The 13851-nt window shown below is 38.0% G+C and overlaps 1 protein-coding gene across 3 annotated transcripts in view; it reads left to right on the top strand.

Moving 5' to 3' along the window:
• Window positions 1-13851, top strand: part of LOC136857352 (histone deacetylase 8) — a 188318-nt gene that overhangs the window by 136766 nt on the left and 37701 nt on the right. Inside the window, exon 7 of one of the 3 annotated variants that reach the window (XM_067135965.2) lies at window positions 10118-10522. The exons of the other annotated variants lie outside the window; for them this stretch is intronic. Within the exon in view, the coding sequence (XP_066992066.2) occupies window positions 10118-10125 (8 nt within the window). The 3' untranslated portion in view covers window positions 10126-10522. Of the gene's footprint in view, window positions 1-10117; window positions 10523-13851 lie in introns of those variants that run through there. 3 annotated transcript variants of the gene reach the window in all.

Here is a 13851-nt window from a genome sequence, read left to right as displayed (position 1 = left end):
CTAGAAAATTGATTGCTTTATTGATTTCTGACTCTAGTGTGAATTTATTGTATGGGTCAATACTATTCAAGTCTTGAAGAGTGGAGTCCGCGTTCTTGATTAATTCATCCATAATGACGAATGTGTCATCCACATATCTGGCCCATATGAGAATAAAGTTGTTATTACGGTATTGATTTTTGTATGTTCTAAGTTATCTAAATAGATATTAGCCAAAATTCCTGATGAAGGTGATCCCATCGCCAGTCTATTCTGTTGATATATAATTTTGTCGAGAACAAAGAAGTTATTGTTGGATAAGAACATTTCTAAATTCAAGGGTTCAGAAAGTCAAAGTAGGAAATAATATATCACAGGAAGAGAAAGTTTGGAAGGGCATTGCACAGGGTAGTATAATCGGTCCGTTGCTTTTCTGAATATACACAAATGATTTAGGGAACAATATAACATCAAAAATAAGATTGTATGCAGATGATATAATTGTTTATAGGGAAATAAGTAACATTGAGGATTGTTCAGAATTACAAAGGGACCTTGAGAGTATCCAACAATGGGTTGAAGTAAATAATATGAAGGTTAATGGAGGCAAATCAACTGTTACAGCATTTACAAACAGGAGCTTTAAAACTGAATTTGAATATACTTTGGATGAGGTAGTTATCCCAAAAGATGGCAAGTGCAAATACTTAGGGGTGAGATTTGAAAGTAATTTGTACTGGAAGGGTCATGTTGATGACATTGTTGGGAAAGCATACAGATCGTTACATGTCTTAATGGGGCTACTTAAAGGATGCAACAAAGAATTAAAAGAAAAAAGTTACTTAAGTATGGTTCGTCCATTATTGGAATATGCAAACAGTGTTTGGGATCCTCACCAAGAATACCTAATAAGAGAAATAGATAGTGTGCAGAGGAAAGCAGCAAGATTTGTAACAGGGGATTTCAGGAGAAAAAGTAGTGTATCAGAAATGTTAGGGGAACTTGGATGGGAAACTTTAAGTAAGAGAAGGGAGAAAACTAGACTTATAGGATTATATAGAGCCTATACAGGAGAAGAAGCATGGGGAGAAATCCATGAGAGGCTTCAGTTGGAAAATAATTATATCGGCAGAACTGACCACAAGTATAGAACGAATTTTAGCAGAAGCAGTTGGGGTAAATTTTCATTCATTGGGAAGGGCGTGAAGGAGTGGAACTGTTTACCAGGGGTAGTGTTTGATCCTTTTCCAAAATCTGTACAGATATTCGAGAAGAGAATAAACAGCAACGGAGGAAATAAATGAAATGTTAGAGGGCATTCGACCAGTGCAGGCTATTGTAAATAAAAAAGTGTGTGAAAAAAAATTATTCCATCCCCTGGTCCATGGAGTTTGGACAGCCAAAATAGGGGACTGCCTGTAGGGGTGAAGTACAGTGGGGACTTAGGGGGCCCTGGGACCGCTACGGTAGCTGTGAAGGCCCTTCAGGAACTGTGAAAAGTGGTGGCAGAAGGGGCTCTGGTTAAGACGCAGCAGGTCGTTATGCTACTTAGGTTCCAAAATGGGTAATAAAAAAAAGTAAATAAATGCAATGTTAATTTTAATCTTATACCAGTTGTATAGTATTATTAATTCCGCATACTGTATATGAGTTGACTATGTTTGTAAGTATAGGAGATATTATAAGTAGAATTTTGTAAACAATATAAATTTGTTAAGGATGAGCTGTTTCTTTAATAGAAAAAATTGTTAGCATAAATTGTATATTATTGTATTCTAGAAAAATTTTATTCTTCTCTTGTTAATTTAAAATTTAGTGCTTGACAATAATGTATTTTAGTGTACCATTTGCCACCAAGGTAGACATCTCATTTGCAAATAAAGAGATTTTGATTTAATTTGTTGATGACCAGTTTTCGAAGCTGAATGATATCTCGTATTTCTAGTTTACTAAGAGAACTATGTTTACTTTAATTATTTTCAATGATCTTTTGAAGTTTAGAAATTGGTATGCTCATCTGCTTTCTAGAGCACAATGGAACATATTTCAGAGTCAAATTGACAATAAATTGTTTGATATTCTTTCGTAAAAGCAGCTTACTTTAGATAGAAAATTAAACATTTTAAAAAAGAAGCAGCAAACGTTTTCACTTGAAACTCAACCAAAAGTTTGACAATAAAACATAATCGAGAAATTTCATCCCCCTGTAGTTAGCCTTTCCAATGTAAACCTTAAGGGCCATTTTCTCCAAATCGAGTTAAACCTGGTATAAATTAAACCCGTTTAACTTTAGTACCTAGTTTAAAGTTGCGTCCATTTTCTCCACCAATTTCTGACACTCGTTTAGTTTAAACGGGCGAGCTGTCGTTGGCGCTAACGTTGGCTGCACTGAAGGAATAGTCGAAGGCATGGTCGATTGGAATTGGCCAATCAGAGCCAAGTAATTCAATGACCGACATTTTTGTAATAATATCAGCTGTTTGTGGCGAATTAATGATATCGTACGTAGTGAATAAAGAACAAATTCGGCGGGATATTAGCTTTACTGATAAATACATTGTTTACATTTGTGCGAAGTGTTGTGTCATATAATTCTACCTATTGCTGTCTACAATTTATTGGAGCGCACTTTTATTTCTTATTTTTCTCTGTCATGCTTTACCATAAACAAGTACCGTGGGCCTAATACGTGTCTTTTGATGTCTGTATTGTCTTACTGAACACACGGGAACGTTGAAATATTAAAATCCTGGTCTTTCAGCAATAGGCCTACGGTATTCCTTTCCTCAGAAAATCAACATTTATGTGAATTTCAAGTAAACAAATTCCAAGCATGCTCGGGATCTATCTCCTATCAAAATCCATCGCCCTCGGCCGGGATCAATCTCACAAACCTTGGATCCAGCAGACAGACCACTGAGGATGTATTATTTGGAGATGTATTACTTGATTCCATATTCGTTTATAACATAACCAAGTTCGCGATATGTCGTACTGTATGCATAATGCTCTTCTCCCTATAGCATTAATATTTCTATTGCTGGTATGCTGGCAATAGATACGATGAAACATTCTTAACTATAATCTATTCTATTACAAGTTTACTAGCAAGCATGAAATACTTTATTGTTTTTCTGATCCTATAAATATATAATCTAGCGATTAGAAATTGTATACCACCGCCTCTCCTACCGTGCCGGTCAACATTCTGATGGTAAAAATATTTTCGACAAATTAGATTCGAACCGCCTTGTCACGGATACGGACGATGCTGACTTCATGCTTTAGCGACCACAGCCACCAGGTACCGCATGAAGAGGGGACGTATTACACGACTTATGTAGGAATATTTTTATGCTTCACATTACAGTATTCATACCACGAACAGTATTTTACAGTATATAATATTATAAGGAGACTGCAATTTAAGGTCTGTGGTCCCCGTTGTTAATGAAAAAAATGCCTGCTGCATCATATCTTAAAGCAACCAGAATCATTGCTTCTAGCGAAATAGCATTATTTCGTGCAGTTGACGTTTTAAATGAATCCTTCTTCGATACTAGACAATCCTTGCTGTTCGCTTATGAATTATAAATCCATCAAAGAACTCCGTTACATCCGATTTTCCAAGATTGTAAACTTTTGTTGGAAGGCGGCTTCTTAACCTCTCTTGCACATCAAAATTATTTCCTATTTAACCAAAGACTTCAATAAATTCTCCCATTTTTCTAATGCTAATACTAGGCTATAATTTTAGTACGTTTTTCATTAAAGTGCTGCAGTACTGGTAGTCAAAACTAACCCTTCTATTAGGAAAATCACAGATACGTTAATAAAATGTCAAGAAAGTTGAATATAAACGTCAGTTTAAACCAACAATATAGAAGGTTTAACTCTGAGCCAGGTTTAAACTTGATACAAAGTTTAAACCAATATGGGGAAAATGAATGTTAGTTTAAACTCAGACTTAAACCAGATTAAAATAAACCTAGTTTAAACTCATTTGGGGAAAACGGCCCTAATAAAGAAGAAATCGCCATCCTATCAAAAGGCCCAAACCAAAACTGGCCTAACATGAATAAAATAAATATAATGAGTAATATGATTATAGAATCAGAAGCTACAATAAATAAAATGCCTTTGGAGAAACAAGACAAAATTAGATTTGAAAAAAAAAAGAAAACTAGATAAGATAGGCACAGCCAAAAACGTAAGCAGGAAAACTATTTCCACTAACTCTAATGACGACAAATTTATCTGTGAACACAAACAAATCACAGAACTTAAAAGTAAAATAAAACATATTGACTCAATAATCACAAAGTCAGGAAAAGGTAAAGCTACTGTCTTAATGAATAAAACTGATTATGTATCCAAAACTAAAGAATTTTTCAACAACAACACATTTAATTATCAACTACAGACCCAGTCCACTCTACAAAGCATCCCAATTCATCCAAAGTTTCCTAACCAAAAATTATCACTTTCTCTCCAACAAATCCATTAAAACACTACCGAACTGATTGAGAAATTAAAGGCATTTAACCTACAACCTACCATTCCCTCCACTCCTTTGATATAGAAAATATGTATCCGAGCATACCAATATCTAAACTTCCAAAAATCATTGAAAATAATTTAAGTAAACATAGTTCTCTTAGTAAACTAGAAATACAAGATTTCATTCAGCTTCTAAAACTGGTCATCAACAATAACTTCTTTGTTTTTGACAAAATTATATATCAACAGAATGGACTGGCGATGGGATCACCTTCATCAGGAATTTTGGCTAATATCTATTTAGATAACTTAGAACATACAAAAATCAATAACAACTTTCCAAATATTCTCATATGGGCCAGATATGTGGACGACACATTCGTCATTATGGATGAATTAATCAAGAACGCGGACTCCACTCTTCAAGACTTGAACAGTATTGACCCATACATTAAATTCACACTAGAGTCAGAAATCAATAAAGCAATCAATTTTCTAGATATAACCATTATTAGAAATACATCTGGCCTGTCTTACAAAATACACAGGAAACCTACACAAACTGCTAAGGCGTCTCCGAAGACCTTAAAAGTAGTTAGTGGGACGTAAAACAAATATTATTATTATTATTATTATTTCAAACTGCTAACACTATCCACAAAGATTCCATACATCCCATAATGCACAAACGTGCAGCATACAATAGCATGGTATATCGAGCTTTTGCCATACCCATGGCAAAGAAAAATCTTAATAACGAACTTGATACCATAAGGGCAATTGCCAAGTTCAATGGGTACAACAGGCCGTTTATAGAACAGATAATAAACAAATATAGGTACCGGCCTAAAACCAAACTCATAAAAGAAAAAGAAAAAACTCCTATTTCAACCACCTTCACTTACAATAACGACGTCCACAAAATCACCAACCTTTTCCGGAAACACAATGTAAGAATTTTATTCAAAACTAACAATAGAACCTCCAAAATTTTACACAGCTGTGCATCAATCAATATACCCAGTATCTACTCCAAATCTGGAATATGTAGACTAAAATGTAATGAATGCAGCAGCTCTTACATAGGTCAAACAGGACGCAACTTTATGATTAGATATTCAGAACATGTCAATGCGATGAGGCACAATATGTTCTCCACCATGGGTATACATATGCACGACACTAATCACAAATTTACCGACATTGAACAAGATATGGAAGTTCTTCAAACAGCAAACAAGGGACCCATAATGAATATTATTGAACGTTGTTACATCAATTGGGATCAATACTTCAACCCCAATTATAATTTAAATGAAATTTACGAGAAACCCAATATCCTTTTCGATCTTTTAATCGATTGGCTTAAAAATACCAAACTATCGAAAAACAGTTCGATTTTCCAAGTAATCCAGAATACACACTCCCGTCAATTATCCCCACTACCCCATCCTTCCGCCCCGCCTTAGTTCCATTCCCCCGCAGGTGCTCCGCCTCCTTCCTTCCCCTCACCTCCTTTACTGCTGCCCACACATTTCGTCCGGCTCCGTCTGTGTAACAACACGTTTAACATGCTGCTCAAGGTGAGTCAATCATCATTCAATGATCCTAATGATTCTAGTAACTTCCATACATTGCTTCCAACGTCTAACTTGGCTATTTTCTCCTTCAGGTTTAAATTGCAGTGGGAATTCATCTTTATTTATATCACGATCTTACATGATCAAAGTAAACTTCCCCGGAACCACCTAATATCAAGGGAATAAATGTCACTAACATAGACAGCATACAACAGCACAAATTCACTTATCCCGGATGTACACAGACTGAACTATGTAACGAACAGCCAGAATTTTAAGAATTTTATATCACAGCAATCAATTGTAACATAATTTTAACTTATCTCACATATCACTACAGTAATTGTATTTTATAATGTGTTAAAATGTGTTTTAATTGTTTTAGGAATATATATTGTTTAATTTGTACTTAAAGCTGATGATGGCACATAGATGCCGAAACTAGCACCATTTGACCATTTGACATGCGATTGCATCACAATAAAACATCATTGTATTGAATAGGTGGACCTTGAAAGAATTTAATTTTACTGTTTCCTTTTTTTATCACTCCCCTGGATTTTCTGTTACCTCTCGTCATTATCAAAGTCTTGCTTTTTGCAGTACTAATCTTCATTCCAAAATTTCTTATCTCCTCATTCCATAAATCAACTTGTGTCTGTACTTCCTCTTCATTATCTCCCCGAACTACAATGTCATAGACTTTACTTGCTTGCCCATCACATCGCAGAGTATTTAAGGGAAATGATGCTGTCTGTACTGCAGGATTATGGGGTTAAGGGTAGATTATTAGAAGCAGTCAAAGGCATTTATATTAAAAATTGGGCTGCAGTGAGAGTTGATGGTAAAAGTTCTTGGTTCATGGTATTTACAGGGGATAGGCCAGACTGCAGTCTTTTACCTGTGTTGTTCATAGCATACATGGATAATCTACTGAAAAAATCAAGTGACAGGGAGGGATTCAGTTAGGTGGAAATGTAGTTAGCAGTTTGGCTTATGTTGTTGACTTTGTTTAATTGCAAACTGTACAGAAAGCCTGCAGTCAAATACTTGGAAATAGAAATTAGGCTACAGTGATGTCAGTAGGGAAGAAATCTAGAAGAACTGAATGTCAGGTTGGGAATACAAAACTGAAACAGGTATTTAGGATGTGTTTTTTCCTGGGATGTTAGTATAGTAAGTGAAATTGAATCAAGGTGCATGGATATGTATAAAGAAATGGATTGTTGTATGTCACTAATATTCATTTCTTACATTCGCATTTAGATTATTTTCCAGCCAGCCTTGGTGATGTCAGTCACAAGATGGGTGAAAGGTTTCACTAAGACATTAAGTCGATGGAGGAATGCTACCAGCACTTCTGGAATTAACCTATGATTTCGGATTACTGTTGGATGCTATGTCACAATGACTCAGAAAAAGAGCATAAAAGACATCATATGCTAAGCACTTCTAGCCTCCAGTTCTTTTCACTGATTTGTATTCCTGTTTTCAGTTTCATTGTTATGAGTGTCATAATTAATAACATACACTGACTGAGCAAATGTCATGGGATAGCAGAGCACTGATGCGCAGGTGTGTTGTCTGCACACCACACACCTCCTGTGCCAGCGGCAGTTGTAGAGGAGACCTTGTGAGCAGTGGCTGTGCATGTGAAGGTGTCACATGAAACGTCGTCATGAGCTGACACCGTTCGGACGGGGTTTGGTGGTCGGTGCCCGACAGATGGGAAGTGCAATTTCGGAAGTGGTGCGGGAATTCGGCTTCGGTTTCCAATCTTTACTAATGTAACGTTCCAACAAGTCAATAGAACTTAGACGAAATCAGGGAATAGAGAGTGTGACACACCCTCTCGCGTTTCCTATCAACTTGATTTTGAACTGAGTATGATTTTGTAACCTGTTTCAGTTTGAAGTCTTTGTACTTTAAATATTGTCTCCATCTAGTCAGCTGGGTTGTTTAGGCTTAGCCTCTGTAACTTCGGGCCAGAAGACCAAACAGGGTTTCAAGGAGTGCAAGTGTCCGCCTCACCCCGACCTGGTAGGAGCTGGACAAGGGGAAATGAAAATGAAAATGATGATGATGAATGGCAATCACAGTAATTTTCGATTTATCACTGAAAAAGACATGCCATATCAGAAAACATCAGCAAAGATTAATTACAATAAAAACCAAAAAACAGACTACAAATTGCTATTTATTACAGAACAAGTACAACCATCCTCTCTTACCTGAAAATATGTAAGTCCAGACAGATAGAGCCTGTCCAGAGTGTATCGTGAATGGGTGAATGCGGGTGTCACCGTTCACAACAGACGAACGACCGGCCGTCCAGCCACCCTCGATGACCGTGACTGGTGACATCTGAGACGGATTGTCAGTAGTGACAGACGGGCAATCGTGCAACAGATCACGGCTCAAATCAACACAGGCCATGCTAGGCACATCTCCCAGTGGACAATCCGTAGGAACATGGGTTCTATGGGGTATGGGATCCGGCGCCGCACACGGGTGCCACTGTTAACCCAACGTCATCAGGCACGACGACGTGTATTTGTTGCCAGTCACCAGAGATGGACACTGGAACAATAGCGTAACGTGATATGGTTGGACGAATCACGATTTCAACTGCACCATGCCGATGGGAGGCACCGTGTATGGCGCAGACCACATGAAGCGATGGATCCCACCTGCCTCAAAGGTGTGGTCCAGGGTGCTGGTTTCTCTGTTATGGTCTGGGGTGCATTTTCCTGGTATGGAAAGGGCCCCCTAGCTTTTCTGGAAGAGACTTTGAATGGTACACGGTATGTTGAGCTGCTCAGAGACCATCTCCACCCATTTTTGGCCTTCCAGCGCCCAGACGGTTCTGCGGTGTTTCAAGATGATAACGCGCCGCCACATCGCTCCCACGTCGCCCGGGAATGGTTCCAGGAACATGCAGCGGAGGTCCAACGACTGCCATGGCCACCCAGGAGCCCCAATATGAACTCTAACGAGCATATCTGGGATGTCCTGGAACGCAGGCTCCATGCCATGGATTCTGCACCCACGAACAGACCAGCATTGGCGGCCGCTCTGCAAACTAATTGGTGTCAACTGCATCCAGAGGACTACCAGGGACTTGTCAACTCACTTCCACGGCGTCTTGCTGCAGAACGCAGGGCCAGAGGAGGCCCCACATGCTATTAGGTGACTATCCCATGACATTTGCTAAGTCATTGCACATGTTTTGTCCTGTTTTCTTGTGAAATAAGTGTATTGTTGCATCAATCTCTTTTAAATGTATGTGTATCTCCATCAATTTAATGAATTATGTGTAATTTAAAATCTGTACTTGATATGAAGAAATGGAAAGTATATCTGTAATCTATATGAAGAATTGGTCTAGAAAAGTATAATTTTATCCTCGTTGATTAAAATGAGACAAGGATTTTTTTTTTGACCATCGTAATCAGTTAAGTCACGTTCAGGTATATGAAATTAAATTTTATAATCGAGAGACAGAACTGTAGGTAACAAAAAGAAAAAGAAGGGGATAGTGTAATAAAGCTAGACAATGAAATCTCTTATTAATGCCACTCGAAACGTACGATAAATGAAGCCATTGATGTCTGAGGTAGCTGACTGCAGGAACCAGGCGATGCATTAGAAATATCTTTGTAAGAGTTTAGAGTAGATGATGACTGATTTATAAGAACTGAGTTCCAGTGAAGTGTATCCATATGCCCTTCAAGCTAAATTCTGCTAATAAATCCTTTTTGCAAATACTTGTTGCCAAGAATGCGTTGTTTTACGTTCTCGACCCCACGTGATACCTATTTGATCTTCGTCATTTGTGGAATCTTGAAGTCGATTGCACACAGGTTTGATGAGTTCATCAGATGTGCTCTGAGCAACCTTTTCTTGGCATCAGATGATTTTATGAGAAAGTTGCTTTCAGCATTGCTGTCTCTGAAATAACAATCAGTACGTGCTAGTATTAAATTGTTAAGGTATAATTTGCACTTTGTAATTCAAACAAACCCAGTATCTTCTACAAATACGAATTTTTATTTCAGATTCCTAACACTGCGGTTGACTGGAAGAGTGTAACAGAAGATTTCAATCACCGATGGAATTTCCTTCATTTTCTGGGGGCTGTTGATGGGTAACACATTCCAATAATGAAACCGAAGTCTGGATCATTTTATTGCAACTACAAAAGTTCATTCAGTATTGTACTACTGGCTGGTATGAATGCCAACTATGAATTAATTATGGTTCACTATGTTATCAGTGACCGTGTGTCTGGTGGTGGCATACTGAGATGCTCGAAGTTGGGAGTAATGTTTGCTGAAAATGGACTTTGGATTATTGACTTGTCTTCCAGTGCAGGAATAAGATTACCAAGAACCAACAGTCCACAGTTAATTGAAATTGCTTCCCTAGCTTTTCCACCTGTCCTCTCAACTGTTCTGATTCAACTATGTTCACAAAACGAAATTTGGACATTAAAGTCTCAGATTCATTTGTTGGTTTGTTTGATTCATCCTCTGGATCAGAATTCCCAATTTGATGTGCAATGTGAATATTGCTTAAGATCTTGATGACTGCAAATGAATTTATTTTCTGCCAGTAGTTCTTGATATTGCACCCAATTTTAAGCATTGCGAGGCATCTTCCGCTGACGTGACTAGTTTCATTGCAATATCCTTTACATGAATTCCATCACTACTGTCTTTGTGGGTTTTTATTCTGCTCTTTCCCCTTTTAAGTTTCTTGTGGTAGGTCCAGGAGATCTATTAAGTCTTCATTGTGAAGCTTGCATAAACTGAGGTGAAATCTTAAACTCGGGGAGGAGTTTCACCACACTCCTTGGCTACTAAATGTCACTGTTTTGAACAGTATGATTATTTGTAGGAAGAATACTACACAAACGAGGCTGGATCATCTCAAGTTTTGTGTTGACATTGTGGAAGTGTTACTTTTGGAGCACGGGAATAGTATCGAAAGGAAGGTCCCGGGACATCATTCAACTGATAATACCTTGCTGCAGTTAATTCAAAGACATTCCCCTTAACAAATACCTCCAAGGGAAAACAAAATAAGGCCTTGTAAGAGACGTGTCCTGCACTACAAAAATATAAAAGGAAAGAAGGCTGTGTTTGCATGCTCTGACTGTGAAGCTGGATTGTGTACCAAAAGATCCTTCAAAATCTGCTACACCAAATTCAGCTTCTAAGGTATGCCTTGTGTGAATTTTTATATATCAGAATAATCCTCACTTTTAATATAGCAATTGTACAAATTATTTTCTGATTTTAATTATCAAATGCTGTATTTATTTTTTTAATTATTTTTTTATGAGTATCAAGTTAATAGTGATTTAAAATTTGAGGACCCACATGAAAAATCTTCTCACAGCACAGAACTGCCAGGCTTATCAAATTAATAATAATGGTTATTACACTTTGTGATTCAAAGAAACCATGTTGTACGTGATGTTTATGGGGAACGCTATCCAATAGAGATGAGTGGCAGCAGAAGAGACATGTACGCCTCAGCTAACAACAGCAGTCAATCAGTTTAATATTGTTGTTAAGTTGTAGGTACTTAGGATATTATACGCAGCACATTTAGTTTTCTTCTGGCTCAATTATATTAAAATATTCGAGGCCTAGGCTTCCAACCCCCTCATGTATGTATCCTTTTTCCCTGTTTGTTAGATGGTTCTCCTTCGTTATCTTCCTGATCAATAAAGGAATAATGACTCTACAGTTCTTCAGTTCATTCATAAAAAAAAAAAAAGCATTCGCAGTGTATGACTAGCACCACATCATGAATTATAATAATTTCGTGTGACTATTTCTAGCCGTGTGCAGCCCTTGTAAGGCAGACCCTCCGATGAGGGTGGGGGGCATCTGCCATGTGTAGAGAACTGCGTGTTATTGTGGTGGAGGATAGTGTTATGTGTTGTGTGTTAGTTGCAGGGATGTTGGGGACAGCACAAACACCCAGCCCCCGGGCCATTGGAATTAAGTCGTGAAGAAACTGAAGACGAGCAACTCAACCAAAGTAACTTGCAAGCTCCAGAAGATCGGCGCGGTGTTTACAATGTCAAGTGCTGTAGTTTCATATGCTGACGGAGATTGAAGGATAGATTAATGATCAAGTATTTGCTTAGTTCACGAAAATGTACCTATATATATGTACTTATAATACGATTCAATATAATTGAATACGTAATTATGATCTTGAAGATTTTAGAACAGTTGACGTGAAAAAACTATTGTTATTCACGACTTTAGATCTTCATATTTGGATTGTGTTGTGACTTTGTGCCTGACGGTTTATGCAGTCTTGCTCATTTAACTGTTCTCTGTTTTTCGTGAACATTGTGAGACAGTGCCAAACATTGCGTGTGCCGTGCTGATGCTTGGAAGATTACGCATTACTTCTTTTAAGTGACTTACATTCCACTTCGTCTGAATTTTACAGTGCCTACCCTCGTCATTTATATATCGCCTCTTCAACTGATATTGTGTGGACTTGACCGTTAACTTCTTTCTTACTTATGCATTGTTTTTCGAGTTATAATCGGCTGATGATGACCCAGACTGGGGTCGAAACTGGTACCATTTCCACTTTTAATTAAATAAGAATGTAATCTCTACATCTCTTATTTACTTGTATTGATTAGGTTGAACTACCATATTTATTATTTCAATTTACCTGTAATACTACCCAAATGCAATGCTAAGATGGTCCCTTATGCAAGTTCACTTTTCGCTTTTCGCAAGTTCGCTTTTCCAGTACAGTACTTCCTCAGATTACCGCAATGATGTGACATTAACACCACGATCCGTAAGTAGTTTCTTTAAAAACGCGTGATCGAGGATTTAGCGTTGATGGGACTCAAATTTGCGGACGGTTGATCCGGGAAATTGTTTCTTCGAGGAACGGATAATGTAGGATTTTTACAACATGATTTAATTAAGATGCTCACGGGACCACGTAATTTGAATGAATCATATGGGAAAACGTAGTTTCCAGGAACGTATAATCGAGGTTCTACTTCAAACAGCTTCAAATTGATACGTGGTATCACCTTTTCCAACATTGTCTGGTAGACAGCCTCAGAAGTCTTTACTCCACCACCAAGCTCGATAGCTGCAGTTGCTTAAGTGTGGCCAGTATCCAGTATTCAGGAGATAGTGGGTTTGAATCCCACTGTCGGCAGCCCTGAAGATGGTTTTCCGTATTTTCCCATTTTCACACCAGGCAAATGCTGGGGCTTTACCTTAATTACGGCCACGGCCGCTTACTTCCCACTCCTAGCCCTTTCTTGTCCCATCGTCGCCATAAGACCTATCTGTGTCAATGCGATGTAAAGCCACTTGTAAAAAAAAAAAACTTTACTCCACCTCCGTAAAAATGCCCCTCTGATGCCCCCTGCCAGGAAACTGCCCACCGTACCAAGACAGAAGCAGGGTGATGTCCTCACTGCACACTTGGAACTTTCTCTCTTGCTTCCTTGGAGGACCGTGCGTACACACAATCGTTTTGCTTGTTGAACGACTCTTTCACAATGAATTATTTTTATCTGGGAATAGTATGTCGCGATACTGGCTCTCCCCATATGTCGTTAACAAAGTCTCGGATCAAATCTGGTGTATCTCTTTTAATTTTTCAGTTGGTAAATGCGATGTGTCTTTTATATATGCACCAATACGTAAATCATCCTTCAAAATACATCACGAAGTTGTGGAGATATATCCATTTCACAGGTTAAAAGGGTTTGTTTATGCAAAGG

The sequence above is a fragment of the Anabrus simplex genome, chromosome 1 (genome assembly GCF_040414725.1).
Source record: "Anabrus simplex isolate iqAnaSimp1 chromosome 1, ASM4041472v1, whole genome shotgun sequence".
Lineage (NCBI taxonomy): Eukaryota > Metazoa > Arthropoda > Insecta > Orthoptera > Tettigoniidae > Anabrus > Anabrus simplex.
The sequence above is the reverse complement of the archived record's forward strand: the minus strand, read 5'-3'. Positions and strand labels throughout refer to the sequence as shown.